We start from the raw sequence: 20,444 nt of genomic DNA, 5'->3' as shown, positions 1-20,444 counted from the left end.
TTTTCAGTTGATTCTCGCTGTGCGTGTGTGTGTGTGTGTGTGTGTGTGTGTCAGTGTCTCTGCAGGGGGAGCATCAGCGACGTTTGTACAAAGACTTAATGAGAAACTACAATCCTCTGGAACGACCCGTTTATAACGACTCGCACTCGCTCACCGTTAATTTCAGCTTCAGTCTGATGCAGATCATGGACGTGGTGAGAAAACACACACACACACACATCCACATCACATTTAACGTCTGTAGCCTGAAAAATGTGTGAATGAATCAAAATTGTGATGTAGAATGGGACTTGGTTTTACACAATTTGATTGGATGGTCAAAAGTGTGCTATGATGTTATTGGCTGATATAACTTTGCCTCGCCCACTTGGCTTTGATGTCAGCAGAAAATAAGTTAATCTTACTGCATCTGTTTCAGACTCAAAAACTCCAAAGTTCTTCTAATTCGATATAAAAACTAAATGTGATTATGAGATTCAATTATATATGAAACTGATTTGTGATATCATGATGAACATACAGTTCTGTCTGTTTCAAAACAGCCCTGCAGTAATGGAGAAATGGTCTTTTGGTGGCAATTTTTTACCATTGTTGTTATTGCTAATTAAAAGCTATTAAAAATGATTTCTTTAAATTGGAATAAAGCTGAAAGAAAAGAAAATATCATTATTGTATGAAAAATGTAAGCTTAAACAAATGTAAACATTAAAATGTTGCCAAAGCCACAAAAAAAACATGTGTAAGTTGAACTACTAAAATAACAAAACCTGAAATAAAAATAAACCTAAAAATAAATATTTAAATAAAAAAATAAAGTTTTTGTCCAAGTGGCAACATTACTAAAACTAGTATTAAAATTATAAATAAAACTAAATGAAACCTTTAATTAAAATAAATTGTTACCAACATAATTGGTTAATTTTACCATGTTATTTATTATTTTTAAATAAATGAATTCAAAATTCATTACCTGAAATTTGCTAGTGTTCTGTATTTAATAAGTGATTTAAAAATGTATTTATTCAAAAAAAAATATATATATATATATATATATATATATAAAATACTGAAAAATTACTAAAACTTAAGCTAAAATTCCATAAAAAAATGCAAATATAAAAAGAAATTAAACTGAAAATATGATTTAATACTGTAATAATACATAAATAATACTAAAATAACACTGAAAAACAGACCCACTGAAGTAATTGTCTGCTGGCCTTCACAGCAGCTGAACTGACAGGAAAATGAGAGATGAGAATAACAGTGAGATTGTAGAAGAGAGACGAGTACAGCTGAGGAAACTGTCTGTGTGTGTGTGTGTGTGTAAATGTGAATATTAATGAGAGAAATGAAGTAGATCTCATGACAGAGTCAGATATTACAGTCCAGCGCTCGTGTTCATAATGAGTTTGCTCAGCACTCTGTGAAGTGTCTCATTAATATCTGTGTTTAAAGAGCTCACGCTAATATGATAATGATGAGATCTGCTGCCAGACTCAGGTTTGTTCAGCTTTAAACCGCTGGCAGACACTGCCCTGTACTGTGTGTGTGTGTGTGTGTGTGTGTGTGTGTGATGGCTGGAGATTGCAGATGTTCTCACATGCAGTCAACAGCTGTGTTTCATCGCCTCACAAACAGACAAGCATCACCTCATTCTCTATCACTTCCTAGTTTTGGCTACATACAGTATATAACTTCGAACTTGTATCACTTGATATACATTATATTTTTATTTAAAACTATTTTATACTCATTTATGCCAAATTATTCCCAAAATTATTTTGTATTTGTTTAAATAATTGTATATATTAGTTCTGTCAAGCGATAAATCGTGATTAATGACATTCAAAATAAAATATTTGTTTACATAATATATGTGTGTGTACTGTGTATATTTACTACGTATATATAAATACACACACATGCATGTATATATTTCAGAAAAACTCTACATTTATATATTAAATATATTTATCTTAATATAAATTATATTAAACACATTTTAATACATTTAAATATTTTCATAATATATTGTAAAATAGTTTCTATAAATCACACAGTACACACATACATATTATATAAACAAAAACTTTTATTTTGGATATTTATTTATTTATTTATTCTGTCCCAAAAATACACCTAATGCGACGCCTGCTCAAATCACATCACAGAAAAGAATGAAAAACCCACCGAAATCCTCCCAAAAATTATCAGACACAAAATGTGTTTTCTATTTGAATCGTTCGATCTCAAGCAGTGAGTCATGAATTGCATCCCCTTCTTAAATAAGCTGTAAAGAATGAAGCAACATTTGGAGTTGATCTCAAGCGCTTTCTGTCTGATCTCTGCTGTGTTTCATTTTCAGGATGAGAAGAACCAGGTTCTGACAACCAACATCTGGCTTCAGCTGGTGAGACACACAGCATGTGATCCTCATCTGTAAAACCCTGCTCTCGGCAGTTTTTGATTTATTCACACAGTAAAAACTGAAGTTGCTCATGTTATAAATCAGATTATACTCTAACTTTCACAAGATTACACTCAATAGTGTAGCACCACAGGCTCATCGCTTCATGAACGAATGATGCATTTATAGCCTCAAGAACTTTTTGGAGGAGGATCCTTGGTGGGACTTAGCAACAAGACAAAAATTACACTGAGTTTGATTGATTATAGGTGCGACACATCTTACCCCGCTCTGTCCATTTATAAACCTTGTTCTACATCATCATCTGTGTGGCTGTTCCTATTGGATTAGGTGGATCATGTGATATCAGTCTCTCCACTAATGAATGTGATTTGTCCAGGCTGTAATATCACGTATAATCTAATAATCCACGTCTGCCATGTGTCTCACTGAAGAGCTGGAGTGGCTTTTGTCTCTGAAAGCATGATGGGAAAGAAAGGCAGTTATTTTGAGTAGATGTGGAGGTAACCCAATGGATGTGGCTTTCTCTGAGACCTCAGGGGCGTTTAATCCGGTTTCCTCTGCGTAACCTCAGCTCACGGCTTTAGCATTTCTGTTCCTGATCATTCAGACGTGAATCCAGCCTCCTACGTGTGCACATCTACTTAGCTGGAGAAAACAACATATTTGTTCCACTTCTGATGAAATTATATATAATAATTATCTATATAATATAACCCTGTGTGTGTGTGTGTGTGTGTGTGTGTGTGTATATAATATTGGTAATATCCAAAATATATGTAAATATTGACAGAAAAAAAGGGAACAAAAAATAAATACAATTTGATTAATTAATAAACTGGGGTATCTTTGGGCAACACAGAAGAGCAAATGATGAGTAAAGAGTATTTCAGGCCGAGGGTGAATTTATAAAGGTGTCTTTATTCTGAGGAATCGCTCAGAGTATGAAATAACCTATGAAACGACAGAGAGAGATTACAGAGAGTTTGCAGAGTGAGCGGCTTTCTAATCTTCATGAAGAGTGAGGGCGTCCTGTTATTCTCCTGCAGAGAGCACCGATAACAGCCTAATTAAAGATGTGCATGCGCAACTGTTTGGAGGAAAACAGCTGACACGAGAAGCCAACAAACGTCCTCTGCCGAATGTCATCCGCAATCTACCGCATCGAAGATGACCTGTATAGTCTAAAATAAAGTCTAGGAACCTCGACAACTATGAAGAACAGTTCTAAAGGGTTTTTAAGTTAGCAAACTAAAAAATGTTGATTGTCTCATCACCGTGTCATTAAGAAATTTCTGCCACTGTAAACAATTAATAAAAAAAGGTAATTGCAACTTTTTGTCTCACAACTTTTTTGATAGAATTTCATGATAGAAAAACTCACAATTCTGAGAAATAAAGTCACTATTCTGAGAAATAGTCACAATTCTATGAAACTACAGTTGTAATTTTGAGAAATAGTAGCAATTCTGAGAAATAAAGACGCAATTCTGAGAAATAAAAACAATTCTGAGCAATTGTCACAATTCTGAGAAATAAAGACGCAATTCTTGTAAAGACGCGATCCTGAGAAATAGTCGCAATTCTGAGAAATAAAGACGCAATTCTTGTAAATAAAGACGCGATCCTGAGAAATAGTCGTAATTCTGAGAAATAAAGTTGCAATTCTGAGAAATATTCGCAAATCTGAGAAATAAAGACGCAATTCTGAGAAATAAAAACAATTCTGAGAAATTGTCACAATTATGAGAAATAAAGACGCGATCCTGAGAAATAGTCGCAATTCTGAGAAATAAAGTTGCAATTCTGAGAAATATTCGCAAATCTGAGAAATAAAGACGCAATTCTTGTAAATAAAGACGCGATCCTGAGAAATAGTCGCAATTCTGAGAAATAAAGACGCAATTCTTGTAAATAAAGACACAATCCTGAGAAATAGTCGCAATTCTGAGAAATAAAGTTGCAATTCTGAGAAATATTCGCAAATCTGAGAAATAAAGATGCAGTTCTGAGAAATAAAGAGAATTCTGAGAAATAAAGAGAATTCTGAGAAATAAAGAGAATTCTGAGAAATAGTCGCAATTCTGAGAAATAAAGACGCGATCCTGAGAAATAGTCGCAATTCTGTGAAATAAAGTTGCAATTCTGAGAAATATTCGCAAATCTGAGAAATAAAGACGCAATTCTGAGAAATAAAAACAATTCTGAGAAATTGTCACAATTATGAGAAATAAAGACGCAATTCTTGTAAATAAAGACGCGATCCTGAGAAATAGTCGCAATTCTGAGAAATAAAGTTGCAATTCTGAGAAATATTCGCAAATCTGAGAAATAAAGACGCAATTCTTGTAAATAAAGACGCGATCCTGAGAAATAGTCGCAATTCTGAGAAATAAAGACGCAATTCTTGTAAATAAAGACGCGATCCTGAGAAATAGTCGTAATTCTGAGAAATAAAGTTGCAATTCTGAGAAATAAAGATGCAGTTCTGAGAAATAAAGATGCAGTTCTGAGAAATAAAGAGAATTCTGAGAAATAAAGAGAATTCTGAGAAATAAAGAGAATTCTGAGAAATAGTCGCAATTCTGAGAAATAAAGACGCGATCCTGAGAAATAGTCGCAATTCTGTGAAATAAAGTTGCAATTCTGAGAAATATTCGCAAATCTGAGAAATAAAGATGCAGTTCTGAGAAATAAAGACAATTCTGAGAAATTGTCACAATTATGAGGAATAAAGACGCAATTCTGAGAAATAAAGTTGCAATTCTGAGAAATAAAGTTGCAATTCTAAAAATAAAGTTGCAATTCTGAGAAATATTCGCAATTCTGAGGAATAAAGATGCAAATCTGAGAAATAAAGAAGCAATTCTGAGAAATAAAGTTACAATTCTGAGAAATAGTTACAGATCTGAGAAATAAAGATGCAATTCTGAGAAATAAAGTTACAATTCTGAGAAATAGTTACAGATCTGAGAAATAAAGATGCAATTCTAAAAATAAAGTTACAATTCTGAGAAATAGTTACAGATCTGAGAAATAAAGATGCAATTCTAAGATTTACAGTTGCAATTCTGAGAAATAGGGATGGAATTAAGAGAAATAGTCGCAATTTTGAAAAATAAAGTTGCAATTCTGGGAACTAAAGTTGCAATTATTAGAATTAAAGATGCAATTCTGAGAAAGTCAAAGTTCTAAACTATAAAGTAGCAATTCTGAGAAATAAAGACTTTTTTCTCAGAATTGCAAGTTAATATCTCGCAATTTTAACTTATAAAGTCAATTCTGAGATATAAACTCTCAATTTAAAGAAAAAATTTTTTTAAGTTTGTATCTCAAAATTCTGAGAAGTCATAATTGTGAAATATAAATTCAGGATTGACAGTAAAATAAAAAGGTCAGTATTGCAAGAAAGAAGTCACAAATACAAGATAGTGTGTATTAACATCTCTCCATGGTTGAAACAAGATACCTTCTGATGTTCATTCATGTTTATTTCAACTAAAACTAGTAAAACGGAAAAGACGATTGAGATTAAGTAGAAAGTCTCAATTTCCTTGTTTTATTTGTTATTCGGTGGTGAACACAGGCTTCCATGTACAGTTCTGTGTTTAATGGAAACAAATCAGCTAGAGCCGAACATTAAGATAGTTCTGGTAACATTTACTCAATGTTCAGTTCTGTTTTCATCTTTCCGTCTCATCTGGCCTTCATCTTATCTGTAATGATCTCTGATAGCGAACTTTAATTTTGCTAATGTATGATTAAAGAAGGCCAAAAGGAGCTGCTGTAGATACACATCTACTGTAATCCAATATGAGACGAGCTACGATTAACAGTATGTGTAATGGCACGAGTCCAGCACATCGATATCTGCTCAAACCAGCAGACAGAGAGAGCACAGAGACGTCTGGTATGACACACACAATGCTATTCAAACGTTGTTTAAAAGAAATGAATGCTTTTATTCAGCAAGCATGCATTAAACTCATCACAAGAGACAGTAAAGACATGTACAGTGTAATGTTGCAAAAGATGATTTTTTTTAAATATTTAAAATAAATGTTGTTCTTTTGAACTTAAAAAAAAAAAAGAATCCTGAAGAATTTATAATATGATGACACACATGGTTTTAATATAGAAAACACTGTCAGAAAAAAAGGTACAAATGCTTTCACTAGGGTGGTACCTTTTTTAAGATGCATACTTTTGCACCTTATTTACCCCAAAAAGTCCATATTAGTGCCTTAAAGATACATATTAGTAACATTTTTCTGAGATTGAAAAATAAAAATACAAAATCATTTGTGTTTAACATGTAATGTGAGTGTACTAAACCATATAATCACTCAAAAAAAGCCCAAAATGGTTCTTGATTACCTTTTATTATTTTTTTATCCAACTTTTATTGATATTTTATCATCTTCCAAACATTCAGAATAACAATCAGTGGTAAAAATTGACATTTAAACCATTAATAAAACACTGAAAGAAGTGTAAGACAGGTAGAAAATTGCTTTTTGAAGCAATAGTGCACCCAAAATGTGATTGTTTGGTGAGCTTCATTCAGACTTGAGCTGGTGAATGTGTTTCTGTGCCGCAGTATTGGAGCGACTACTATCTGCAGTGGAATACGAGCGATTATCCCGGCGTGAACACGGTTCGATTCCCAGACTCCCTCATCTGGAGGCCCGACATCCTGCTGTATAACAGGTAGAGAAACCAAAGCCTGATCCCAGACACAAGGCATCACAGCATCATTAATGCTTTAGTGTCTCTGCTTTAGCTCAGATCATTTATTATTTGAAAAATATTTTGCACTCTTTAATTCTTAATGTGAAACATCAGTGAGGGATTCAAATTCATTTGTACAGTGTTTACTGGTATTGTTGGTATTTTCTGATCATTTTACTCCTGCTCTCAAAGAAATGCTAATGTTGCGTCAACAGATATGTGTAAATCTTTATTGGGTTTCTGTTAATACCCGTCCCATGCAGGAGGAACAGCTATTCAGACTCAAGCTAGATGCATTGATTACAGTGATTTAAAGGAAAGGTTCACCCAAAAAATGAACATTTACTGAAAATGCACCCTCAGGCAACCAAAGATGTAAACGAGTTTGTTTCTTCATCAGATTTGGAGAAATGTAACATTGCATCACTTGCTCACCAATAGATGTGAATGGGTGCCGTCAGAATGAGAGTGCAAACAGCTGCTAAAACCACTTCTGTCCAAAACTTTCAATTGTGGGTGAACTGTTCCTTTAAGAGAAGTCAGTGAAGAGTGAGAGTGTTTTTCTCTCTCTCTTTCAACCTCAGTAAAGATTACAGAGCAAATTAGATGTTCGCTTTTTTTTCCACAGTGGCTTTTATTCTCAAAACTTCTCATTTATTTTGACCTTCACGTTTTTGTACTGCCTGCTGGACCTTTATTAGGAATTTACGGCTTTTTTTTTTACTTCTTTTGACTCGTATGGGCTAGAGTCTCATATGGCATAAAATAAATCTTGCATGTTCACTCAAAAACAGTAATTATTACATAAACGGTATGCATTTGAATTGCATATGATTGCATATGATTTGAATTGCATATTTAATACAAACTAATAAATAATAATGTGATGCATATTTGTCTGTTATGCATCACCATTTTTATTAGTTTTTGAAATATGTATATATTATTTTCTTTCTTTTTTTAAGTTTTATTGTTAATTATTTAGTACTTGAAGTTAAACTACATAAGAAGTGTTGCCTTGCCAAGTAGCTGAAATAAAAATCTTTTTTTTAATTGTTATAATTTCAATTTACAACTTTTGCTTCACGGTTTTAGTTGTAATTAACTATAAAAACCTTGATTATTTAAACAAACTTCTTTTTTTCGGCTGTCAAGGAAAAATTTCTCATTTTCATTTAGTTTAACTGCTTAAATAACTAATCCTGAAATAAAATTTAATAAAAACAACAACAAAAAAATCATTTTTAAAATAATAATAATAATAAAAGTGGCAAAAATACAACAAAATTACTACTAAAGTATTACTAAATTAAAAATAAATCAAATCGGATGATATAGAAAATAAAAATATTAATACAAATACTAATATAATAACACTGGGGCAGGAATCTGATTATAATCTTAATAACGTATGACTGAAAAATATGCATCACAATAAGTTTTATTAGTTTGATTCTGTCAAAACTGTTTCTATATATTATAACCGTTTACAGAGTTATGTACGAACAGAGTTCATGATCAGACAGCATTGATTATAACAGCCTTTTCTGCTTGTGATGCAATTACCCAGCATGCACCTCTTTCGAGACTGCAGTCTCTTCTTGCAGAAGTTCTCATCATCTCTCTGTGTGTCAGAGAGTCTGGGCTGTGATCTGGACGCTCTGAACGTCTCGCCGTCACTCACTGTGTCATCTCCGGCAGTTTTGTGGCGTCTTAAATATCCCTGATTTACACACTGACTCCAGACGCACGCCGCTCGTGCTTTATAGACCTGTTTGTCCCACTAAAGTTGCAGGGAGGTGCATTTCCAAACTGCGACACGGCCGTCAGAAGTTTGGAAATGTCAAGTGTGTTTGCTGATCATCCACAGTGAAAGTCTGGGAGTGATGCTGTGATCCAAACTCTTTGTCTGTGGCTCTTTTGTTTCTAACAGTGCTGATGAGAGGTTTGACGCCACATTTCACACAAACGTGCTGGTCAACTCCTCTGGATACTGTCAGTACCTGCCACCAGGTAAAACACACCATGTCTGCCTGTTAGGATGGGATTACGTCTTCATGTATAGTAAATTATGAATGCAATATTGTTATAGTGTTTATTAATATTTAGAATGAGTTATATTTCATATATTTTTCAGTTCTTAAATACCTTTTTATTTTAAGTTAACATTTATATTATAACCTTTTTGGTTTTACAAGTTGGGTCTTTGGTTAGTTTTATTTTTTATTCAGTGTATTAACTTAGAAAGTATTTCTAAAATAATATAATCTGTGATATTACAGTGTGCAATTTTTTTCACATATTCATTATATTTACTCAATAGACCCACATGAGATAATTTTGTACATTTATCAAGAATAATAATTATATATATATATATATATATATATACATACTGTATATAATAATTAGCAATAGTATAAGTATAATTTTAAATATAATACTAGTTTTATTAATACATTTAAATATATTACAAATTGATGGTGATGCCAATTTTTTATAAATAATAAACAAATAAACACAGCAAGGTTTTTTTTTTACTAATAATCAGGAATTATGACTGTGTTTCAGGTGATCTTACTTAGTTTTTATTTATTTCATGAAGGTGCTTAAAGCAAATCATTATATATTCTATTGTAGTTTTACAGTGTGATTGTAATTTGTGCATGCAATTTTCCATTCTGTTTAGCTGTAATGTAGTAAATAGTACTTTACCTTAAGTCTTGTCTGCATTTCTAGTCACTTAAACTGTCCAAAGGTTATAAACATGAATGTACAGTACTCACACATCTCCAGCCTTTCCTGATTTATTTTCTATCATCTTAGTTGTGGCTCAAAGTAAATCTTGAGTTAGTGTGGCTCAGGGTGACCTGGACTCTCCTGTCACCTGGAAAACACACACACACACACACACACACACTCTGTTTCAATTACTGTCCGTCCGTCCGCTGACAGGATCAATACAAACACTCACACACAATGGGCTCAGAGTTCAGAAGGAGAGGCATGATGGGATTCATGTAAATCAGCAGGAGACAGTGAGCGATCTGTTTTTCCCATGAGGCCGTGTGGAGCCGTACAGAGGCTTTATTATGGGATGGAGACGGAAACTGAGTGGAACCACTTCAGACTCCGAACAAATTGGAGAAAAAAAAAAACGCTGAGATTTATTACATTTGTTTTCAATGCTGTCAATGTACTCTCATTGGAAAAATAACTTTATAATGATTATTTATTACTTCTGCTAACTCTTTTTTTTATTTTAAGCACAGGAGAGACTTAGTGTTGTTTCAAAATTAAGGGAAATATTTATATCAGTATCGGCCAAAATGATTTGAAAAATATCAGCGTATCAGATATCGACAAAAATCTAATATCATGCATCACTAGAAGGATATTCAGCTCTTTTTTGGAATAGCATATAATCAAAGTATTCAATTGAAACTAAACTAAACCACACTCTTAATATCTTCTGCCATTTTACTGGTTTCAGGATGTTAAAGTTTTAAGAAAATTGTGTTGTTGTTTTTTTTATACTTTCTCCATGAATTAGTTTTTCATTCTGTCTGATTCTGTTGTGTTTGTTTTTAATTTTTGATGTGGTTGATTCTGTTTGATTATATAGTTTTTGCTTTTGATTCTGTTCTGTTTGATTTATTTCATTCTGTTTGATTTGTTTGTTTTTAATTCTGTTCTGTTTGATTTATTTCATTCTGTTTGATTTGTTTGTTTTTAATTCTGTTCTGTTTGATAGATTCTATTTGATTCTGCTCTGTTTGATGCATTTGTTTTTTATTCTTTTTTTATTCTGTTGTGTTTTCTTTGTTTGTTTTTGATTCTATTCTGTTTGATTTTATTTGATTCTGTTTTGTTTGATTTATTTGTTTTTTATTCTGTTGTCAAGTCAAGTCACCTTTTTACTTATATAGCGCTTTAAACAAAATACATTGCGTCAAAGCAACTGAACAACATTCATTAGGAAAACAGTGCGTCAATAATGCAGAATTACAGTTAAAGGCAGTTCATCGTTGAATTCAGTGATGTCATCTCTGTTCAGTTAAATAGTGTCTGTGCATTTATTTGCAATCAAGTCAACGATATCGCTGTAGATGAAGTGACTCCAACTAAGCAAGCCAGAGGCGACAGCGGCAAGGAACCGAAACTCCATCGGTGACAGAATGGAGAAAAAAACCTTGGGAGAAACCAGGCTCAGTTGGGGGGCCAGTTCTCCTCTGACCAGACGAAACCAGTAGTTCAATTCCAGGCTGCAGCAAAGTCAGATTGTGCAGAAGAATCATCTGTTTCCTGTGGTCTTGTCCTGGTGGTCCTCTGAGACAAGGTCTTTACAGGGGATCTGTATCTGGGGCTCTAGTTGTCCTGGTCTCTGCTGTCTTTCAGGGATGTAGAGGTCCTTTTTAGGTGCTGATCCAGCATCTGGTCTGGATACGTACTGGATCCGGGTGACTGCAGTGACCCTCTGATCTGGACACAGACTGGATCTGGTGGCCACGGTGACCTCGGAACAAGAGAGAAACAGACAAATATTAGCGTAGATGCCATTCTTCTAATGATGTAGCAAGTACATAGGGTGTTATGGGAAGTGTTTCCGGTTCCGGTTTACCTAATTAATGCAGCCTAAAAATCCTTTAACGGATTTGGATAATAAAAGCATATTAGTATGTTATGTGTAAGCCAGGTTAAAGAGATGGGTCTTTAATCTAGATTTAAACTGCAAGAGTGTGTCTGCCTCCCGAACAATGTTAGGTAGGTTATTCCAGAGTTTAGGCGCCAAATAGGAAAAGGATCTGCCGCCCGCAGTTGATTTTGATATTCTAGGTATTATCAAATTGCCTGAGTTTTGAGAACGTAGCGGACGTAGAGGATTATAATGTAAAAGGAGCTCATTCAAATACTGAGGTGCTAAACCGTTCAGGGCTTTATAAGTAATAAGCAATATTTTAAAATCTATGCGATGCTTGATAGGGAGCCAGTGCAGTGTTGACAGGACCGGGCTAATATGGTCATACTTCCTGGTTCTAGTAAGGACTCTTGCTGCTGCATTTTGGACTAGCTGTAGTTTGTTTACTAAGCGTGCAGAACAACCACCCAATAAAGCATTACAATAATCTAACTTTGAGGTCATAAATGCATGGATTAACATTTCTGCATTTGACATTGAGAGCATAGGCCGTAATTTAGATATATTTTTGAGATGGAAAAATGCAGTTTTACAAAAACCAGAAACGTGGCTTTCTAAGGAAAGATTGCAATCAAATAGCACAACTAGGTTCCTAACTGATGACGAAGAATTGACAGAGCAACCATCAAGTCTTAGACAGTGTTCTAGGTTATTACAAGCAGAGTTTTTAGGTCCTATAATTAACACCTCTGTTTTTTTTTTTTATATCGACTATGCAATCCATTAGTTTTTCAAATTGGTGTGTTTCACCGGGCTGCGAAGAAATATAGAGCTGAGTATCATCAGCATAACAGTGAAAGCTAACACCATGTTTCCTGATGATATCTCCCAAGGGTAACATATAAAGCATGTTGTGCTTTTTGTTGATTTGTTTGTTTTTGATAAATTTTTTATTTGCTAGTTTTTAATTCTGATGTGCTTGGTTCGTTTTTTTTTTTTATTCTGTACTGTTTTGTTATTTTCTGTTTGATTCATTTAGTTTTTTTTTTGTGTTTGATTCTGTTGTGGGGAAAGAACCCTTTTTTTTTTTTAAAGCGTCAGAGACTAAACTAATACAGTATGCTTCCCACAATGCTTCTGTTGTTAAGGTATCTTTAAGAGCACCTGCTACATCGATGTGCGCTGGTTTCCGTTTGATGTTCAGCGGTGCGATCTGAAGTTCGGCTCATGGACGTATGGTGGATGGTCTCTGGACCTGCAGATGATGGAGGCAGATATTACCGGATACATCGCTAATGGGGAATGGGACCTGGTTGGTAAGTTTTACACATGGTACAGTGATATATGATACTGTGGTACTGAATGACTAATATAATCATATACCATGTTATTTCTGTGGTAATCTAACATATAAAAAAATTAAATACCAAGCTAGTTACATGATATGTGCATGGTATGTACATGGTATTGTAGTGCCATTGTACTATGTCCAAAACAGCGTTGTCTTAGTATTACTAATGTACTACTACAGTATTTATTAATGTTTTGAATTCATTTTCTTTTTCTTTTTTTATTCACGATTTGAACTTTTATTTTAGCTTTTTATTTTATTTGTTTAATTTCATTTTTTATGTAATTATTTTTATGTATATATGTACAGTGGAAGCAATCAAAAACAAAACAAAAAGGTGTGACGTGTATTGTTTTTGGCTCAATAAAAATTAATTTTGCTGCTGCGTTCTGGATTAATTGTAAAGGTTTGATAGAACTGGCTGGAAGACCTGCCAAGAGGGCATTGCAGAGCTAGACCATGGAGTTGTGCAGCATGTTCTGAAAGAAAGGGCTTGATCTTCTTGATGTTGAATAAAGCAAATCTGCAGGATCGGACAGTTTTAGCAATGTGGTCTGAGAAAGTCAGCTGATCATCAATCATAACTTCAAGGCTGGTGGTGAACTGGATGGTGAAATTGTGATGAAACGATGGGTTTGCTGGAATCACAAGCAGTTCTGTCTTGGCAAGGTTGAGTTGAAGGTGATGGTCCTTCATCCAGCAATAAATGTCTGTTAGACAAGCAGAGATGCGAATAGCTACCATCGGATCTTCAGGATGGAATGAGAGGTAGAGTTGAGTGTCATCAGCATAGCAGTGGTATGAAAAGCCATGTTTCTGAATGACAGAACCTAATGATGCCATGTAGGCAGAGAAATGAAGTGGTCCAAAAACTGAGCCCTGAGGCACTCCAGTAGTAAGATGTTGTGACTTGGACACTACACCTCTCCAAGATACTTTGAAGGACCTATCTGATAGGTAAGACTCAAACCATTGAAGTGTGGTTCCTGAGATGCCCTTTGCCAGTAGGGTTGACAGGAGGATCTGGTGGTTAACCATGTCAAAAGCAGCGGACAGATCAAGCAGGATAAGTACTGAAGATTTGGATTCCGCTCTTGCCAATCTTAGGGCTTCAACAACTGAGAGCAAGGCAGTCTCAGTTGAATGTCCACTTCTGAAGCCATATTGGTTGCTGTCAAGGAGGTTGTTGTGTGTGAGAAATGTAGAGACTTGGTTGAACACAGCTCTTTCAAGTGTTTTTGCAATGAAAGGAAGAAGGGAAACTGGTCTGTAGTTCTCTAAAAGAGATGAGTTGAGTTAATTAGACTTTAAAAAAAATTAATATTAAAATTAATTTTGAGTTGGGTTAATTATGAATTAATATATATTTTAATATTTAGAATTTTTATTAAAATACATTATAATTTATTAATATAAAATTGCAACTTGAATTATAAATTCATATATTAAATATTTTGAGTTCGTTTTCTATTTAATTTTTTTAATTTTTTTTAAGTTTTAATAATTTTATATTTTTTTTATTAAAATTTATTAATTAAATCAACACACACACACACACACACTGATTTTTAAACACTCTCGATCCCTCATTACTGCATGTGAAATCATCCATTTGTAAATAATCAGCATTTCACAAGATGCCCCGATACAGATCTGACATTTCTGTCTTCCAGAACATAATTTGTACAGATAATCACCACCAGAAGCTGTAGAGAGCCTGTATCATTTCAGAGTTACTCAAATTAAAAGAAAAATAATTAGCTGACCTCATTAAGCAAATGCGTGAAGATTGGACTTGGTGACCTATTACACTTTGGTTTGGCTCATGAATATTAATTAGGTGACGCAACAACTGATTCTAAATTTGATTCTGATTTGCAAATTATAAGTGAGCACTAGGATTTATGTCCTCATAAGCACAATATTTCTGCAAAGTGGGAAACAAACAAAATTGATTAAAACATGGTATATTTGTTCTTTTTTTTTTTCAATTCTGTTGTTCTGTTCTGTTTTGCCATTTCTGCTCCGTTTTATTTGGTTCTGTTCGGTTTTGTTGTCTCTGACTCATTGGTTTGTTTTTGTTGTGTTTGTTCTATTTTACTCTGTTGTTTAGAATAAACACTAAACAGACATTAAATAAATGCGTCTCTGTTTGTGTGTGCGTGTCTGTGTGTGTGTGTCTGTGCATTCATGATTGTGTGTATATGCGTGTATTTATGTGTGTGTGTGTGTGTGTGTGTGTATCTTTGCATGCGTGTGTGTGTCTGTGTGCGTGTGTGTGTGTGTGTGTGTGTGTGTCTCTCTCTCTCTGTGTGTGTGTGTGTGTGTGTCTGTGCATGCGTGTGTGTGTCTGTGTGCGTATGTGTGTGTGTGTGTGTGTGTGCGCACGTGTGTGTGCGCACGTGTGTGTGTGTGTGTGTGTCTTTGCATGCGTGTGTGTGTCTGTGTGCGTGTGTGTGTGTGTGTGTGTGTGTGTGTGTGTGTCTCTCTGTGTGTGTGTGTGTGTGTGTGTGTGTGTGTGTGTGTGTGTGTGTGTGTGTGTGTCTGTGCATGCGTGTGTGTGTGTGTGTGTGTGTGTGTGTGTGCGCACGTGTGTGTGTGTGTGTGTGTGTGTGTGTGTCTGTGTGAGTGTGTGTGTGTGTGTGTCTCTCTCTCTGTGTGTGTGTGTGTGTGTGTGTGTGTCTTTGCATGCGTGTGTGTGTCTGTGTGCGTGTGTGTGTGTGTGTGTCTTTGCATGCGTGTGTGTGTCTGTGTGCGTGTGTGTGTGTGTGTGTGTGTGTGTCTCTCTCTCTGTGTGTGTGTGTGTGTGTGTGTGTGTGTGTGTGTGTGTGTGTGTGTCTGTGCATGCGTGTGTGTGTGTGTGTGTGTGTGTGTGTGTGTGTGTGTGTGTGTGTGTGTGTGCGCGTGTGTGTGTGCGCACGTGTGTGTGTGCGCACGTGTGTGTGTAGAGGTTCCAGGCAGGCGGAATGAGAAGTTCTATGACTGCTGTAAGGAGCCGTATCCTGACGTCACCTTCACTGTGGTCATGAGGAGAAGGACGCTGTACTACGGCCTCAACCTGCTGATCCCATGTGTCCTGATCTCCACTCTCGCGCTGCTGGTGTTTCTGCTGCCCGCTGATTCTGGAGAGAAGATATCGCTGGGTGAGACGCACATAAAACTTTTGAATGCACTCTGGTTCCACGAACAACCTTTAGCATCCATGGAAGGCTTACAAGGTTACAATGTTTTTCAAACGTAAAAAAAATGGCTCTTCTATGGCATTGCTGAGAAAAAAAAAGTGCATCTCCGTCTTTTCTTCCAGACAATAATGAGATTCCATGGAGCACAAATGTAGACTTTTGCTGAAGTTTTCCAGCTTCTTAGATGTTCCTCCTGAGAAAAAGACCCCAGTTATCTCTCTCCCGTCTGCTCTCGCTGATAAATGGGTTTGAATGCAGCAAACAAGAGCAGCTGATTTTGCAGTACAAGGGTGTCTGATGCTCAGTGTGTGTCCTTAATTTCATGGTGTCTTAGTTCTGCATTTCTGTGTGTGTGTGTGTGTGTGTGTGGGCGGCTTTCCCTCGACTGTTATAGCATTTAAAAATCATTGGCTCCATCCAGAATTAAATACTAGTGCATTGCATACTCTACAGTCTACACTCTATAATGCATACTACAGTAAATAGCATGTGAAACCATGTGCATGATGCATGAAGAAATTTGGTTTCTTATCTAATTTTGTGTTAACTTTTGGCAATCCATTCAAATGATGTTATACGTATATATTTAAAAGCCCACTTGACATTGTTTCCAGCTTATTTGAAATCAAAATCCAGCACATTGCATTGTGGGATACTGAATTTCCAACTAATTTAAGTCAAAAACATAATGACAAACGGCTATATTTAACAAAATGTTTCACTAAACAAGATGTAAGGGAATCATTGAATTGTATGTTCAGTCTGTGAATTTATTTACATGAACGATGCAAAATAAAAAGAAAAAATAACTCGAATACCTTGGTAAAACACAGAATCATAAATGTTTTGAGGTGGAAAAGCGTGTGTGTGTTTGGATGCAATCCAGTAGTTTGAGAGATTGGCAAGCTTTAAGAGACGCTCTGGAATCAGTAAACACCAAGACAGAAACACACAGACTCCAGATATTTCATCCAGTCTGAAATCACAGCTCAAACACTGAACATGACAAACAGCCGGAAACACACTTCCTTCTTAATGAGTGTGATGAGGTCACTGTATTGATCTCTGGGCTTCATTAAGACCCAGTGTGTTTCCAGACTCTCTGCATCACGGATATTATTTGATGTGACTGATGTTACAGAAGTGAGTTATTCGAGTGAGACGCTTCGTTTCTGATTTATCATTCCCCAAATCAAGGGTGTAGGTTTGATTTTGGCATTGTTGGGGAAATTACAGCAGACAACAGACATTGTGTATTGCTAGGGACAATTTAGTGGCTGGATATTGGTCTTTACTAAACTCTACACACTTGAAAATCATAACCATGAAAAACTATAGTTCTCTCCTTAAATATGAAGAGATCAAGCGACAGATTAATGAGTTAATCCAAATTTCACATGTATGTCATGATAATATAACTCAGACATTTAAAGTGAGCTTTTGTTTCTATCCCTCTTTTGAGGAAGAGTCATTCACTTCTCTCATTTTGTAATAGCTATTTTCCAACTAGCGAAATTTCACAAACATAAACAAAATCGGTCTCTAAAACTCTCTTTTCTTTCTTCAAAGTTGATCTGGGAAAGTATATGGAAACTAACCAAAGCTCTGTTAATCCTAAAGAAGTGAAAAGTATAGTTTAACCATGCTGTATGTAGTAATACTGTGTCATTTTTACACCGTCTGAATGATTTTGATTAGGAATATGCATTGGTAGAACTTAATTCAGACATTTTTAAAGCTGATTTTGTTTTGCAAAATTTAGATTTTTTTTTCTGTACCCTGAGATTCAAGATTTTCAGATAGTTGTATCTCTGCCATGTATTGTCATATTATAATGGAAATCTTATTTATTAAGTTTCATCTAAAAAAAAAAACTGATTTTGTGATCCAGGGTCACATATAATTGTTTTGCAGTCCCAAACAGTGGCATCAAACGCAGCTCATCCGCTCAGATTGTAATGTATTTAAAGCTGGTTTTGTTGTTTCCTGACAGGAATCACTGTGTTGCTGTCCCTCACCGTCTTCATGCTGCTGGTGGCCGAGATCATGCCCGCCACCTCTGATTCAGTGCCTCTGATTGGTTAGTGCAGCTGTCAATCACAGCGTGGGGGCGGGACTGATGTGAGGGTTTAAACAGATGAATGAGTGACACAGATGGAGAGAGATGACGATGGCTGCTTTAGAGACCCTGAAAACTGAGCTGCAGTAAACTGCATTCATCACATTCATGGTTATGAATCATCCAGAAATGGGCCGATTAGAAAGAGCGTGATCGCTCACTCTGAAACGGCTTCCCAAACGGACCATTACAGAGGAAACCCATCCAATAATGTCAGAGGAAAGAGCTCTTTCATATTGAGAGCTTCTGTTTAATAACTTAGATTTAAATAGTGGTTCATAAAAGGAGATATTTAGCTGAATGTTCATGCTGTTAACTGATAGATAAAATATCGAACATAAAATTAACAATACATTGATTTTAAATGCATTAAATGTTATTTACTGACTGCTTTATTTGTACAAATTTTTACTATATTTAATTTTTATTTAAAATTCCAGTTTTATTTATTTGTTTGCATTTATTTAAAATAAACACTACATAAAAAGTGCCTAATTTTAAATACAGTAAATATTGGTTACTGTTATTTAGTGACAGCTTAATTTATTCTACATCTAAGTCACTAATTCCTCTGTATTTTCTCTTTATTTTATTTATTTTACTTTATAGTCCAATTTAAATATATTTTGTATTATTTTAATGGCATTTAATTTTTTATTTTTTTTTCTGTTTATTGCTATGTAAAATAATGACATCAAACTAATTAAGTTTTAAACTATTCAGAGCAGTCGTGAGTATGAATTCTGCTCTATAAATCACTTTGGATAAAAGCATCTGCTAAATGCATAAATGTAAATGTAATGTAAATGATAAAAGCAAAAATTGCAAACTAAATAAAATAAATAGTAGATCAAATCAAACAGGAATTTATTCCATATATATTTTATAATTTTATATAATTTTAATTACATTTAATTTTAATGAAATAATGAAATCAAACTCATTAAAAAGAAACTTCATTCAGTCTTGAATATTTCAGTCTTTGGATATTTGATTGCTAAATGCATAAAGTAAACATCAACAGGGCTGAAAAAAATTGCTGTGTATATTTATTATGTATATATAAATACACACACAAACATATATATTATAGAATTTTTTTATATTTATTTATAATATAAATTATAAGAATATAAATATAGGCGTAATATAGATGTTATGATAAATATAGATGTAAATACTATTTACATATATATATTTTCAAAATATATACTGTTTGTGTGTGTATTCATAATATAGGCATAATACATATACACAGAACACAAACGTATATTATGCAAACAAAAACTTTTATTTTGTATGCGATTAATCGCAATTAATCATTTGGCAGCACTAGTAAATAGTAAATATAAATATATATTTTTTAATCAAATGTGTATTTTATATAGAAAATGTCAAATCATATACAATATATCCAGCTTATGATAAATGACTTTATTTATATAGTGTGTTTGTTTCAGTGCAGGAAGTCCGAACAGCTCGGAGTGATTCAGGGTCTTATTAGATTGTGTTTACTGAAGCCTGGCGGTTTGTAATGCTACAGCAGCTGTTCATAACACAATACTGCATCTACACGTAGAGATGTCTGTAGATTCAATTCGTGTAAAGAAGCCCTTTCAGGAGATACGTGTGTGTGTGTCTCTCTGTGTGTGTGTGTCTCTGTGTGTGTATGTGTGTGTGTGTGTGTCTCTGTGTGTGTGTGTGTGTGTGTGTGTGTGTGTGTGTCTGTATGTCTGTGTCTGTGTGTGTGTGTGTGTGTGTGTGTGTGTGTGTGTCTCTCTGTGTGTGTGTGTGTGTGTGTCTGTCTGTCTGTCTGTGTGTGTGTGTGTGTGTGTGTGTGTCTGTATGTCTGTGTCTGTGTCTGTGTGTGTGTGTGTGTGTGTGTGTGTGTGTGTGTGTGTGTGTGTGTGTGTGTGTGTGTTTCAGCACAGTATTTTGCCACCACTATGGTGATTGTGGGTCTGTCGGTCATCGCTACAGTCCTGGTGCTA

At 34.8% G+C, this 20,444-nt stretch overlaps 1 protein-coding gene across 1 annotated transcript in view; it reads left to right on the top strand.

The window, feature by feature from the left end:
- Positions 1-20,444, top strand: part of LOC132125185 (neuronal acetylcholine receptor subunit alpha-7) — a 29,585-nt gene that overhangs the window by 4,269 nt on the left and 4,872 nt on the right. The window contains exons 2-9 of the mRNA XM_059536462.1: positions 55-194; positions 2,369-2,413; positions 7,032-7,141; positions 9,096-9,175; positions 12,950-13,117; positions 16,101-16,295; positions 18,328-18,414; positions 20,380-20,444. The exon at positions 20,380-20,444 is cut by the window's right edge and continues 45 nt beyond it. Coding sequence (XP_059392445.1) covers positions 55-194; positions 2,369-2,413; positions 7,032-7,141; positions 9,096-9,175; positions 12,950-13,117; positions 16,101-16,295; positions 18,328-18,414; positions 20,380-20,444 — 890 coding nt within the window. The remainder of the gene's footprint in view (positions 1-54; positions 195-2,368; positions 2,414-7,031; positions 7,142-9,095; positions 9,176-12,949; positions 13,118-16,100; positions 16,296-18,327; positions 18,415-20,379) is intronic.

This window comes from Carassius carassius, chromosome 43, assembly GCF_963082965.1.
Source record: "Carassius carassius chromosome 43, fCarCar2.1, whole genome shotgun sequence".
NCBI classification, from domain to species: Eukaryota; Metazoa; Chordata; class Actinopteri; order Cypriniformes; family Cyprinidae; genus Carassius; species Carassius carassius.
Note: the sequence above shows the minus strand (reverse complement) of the source record. Positions and strands in the feature narration are given on the sequence as shown.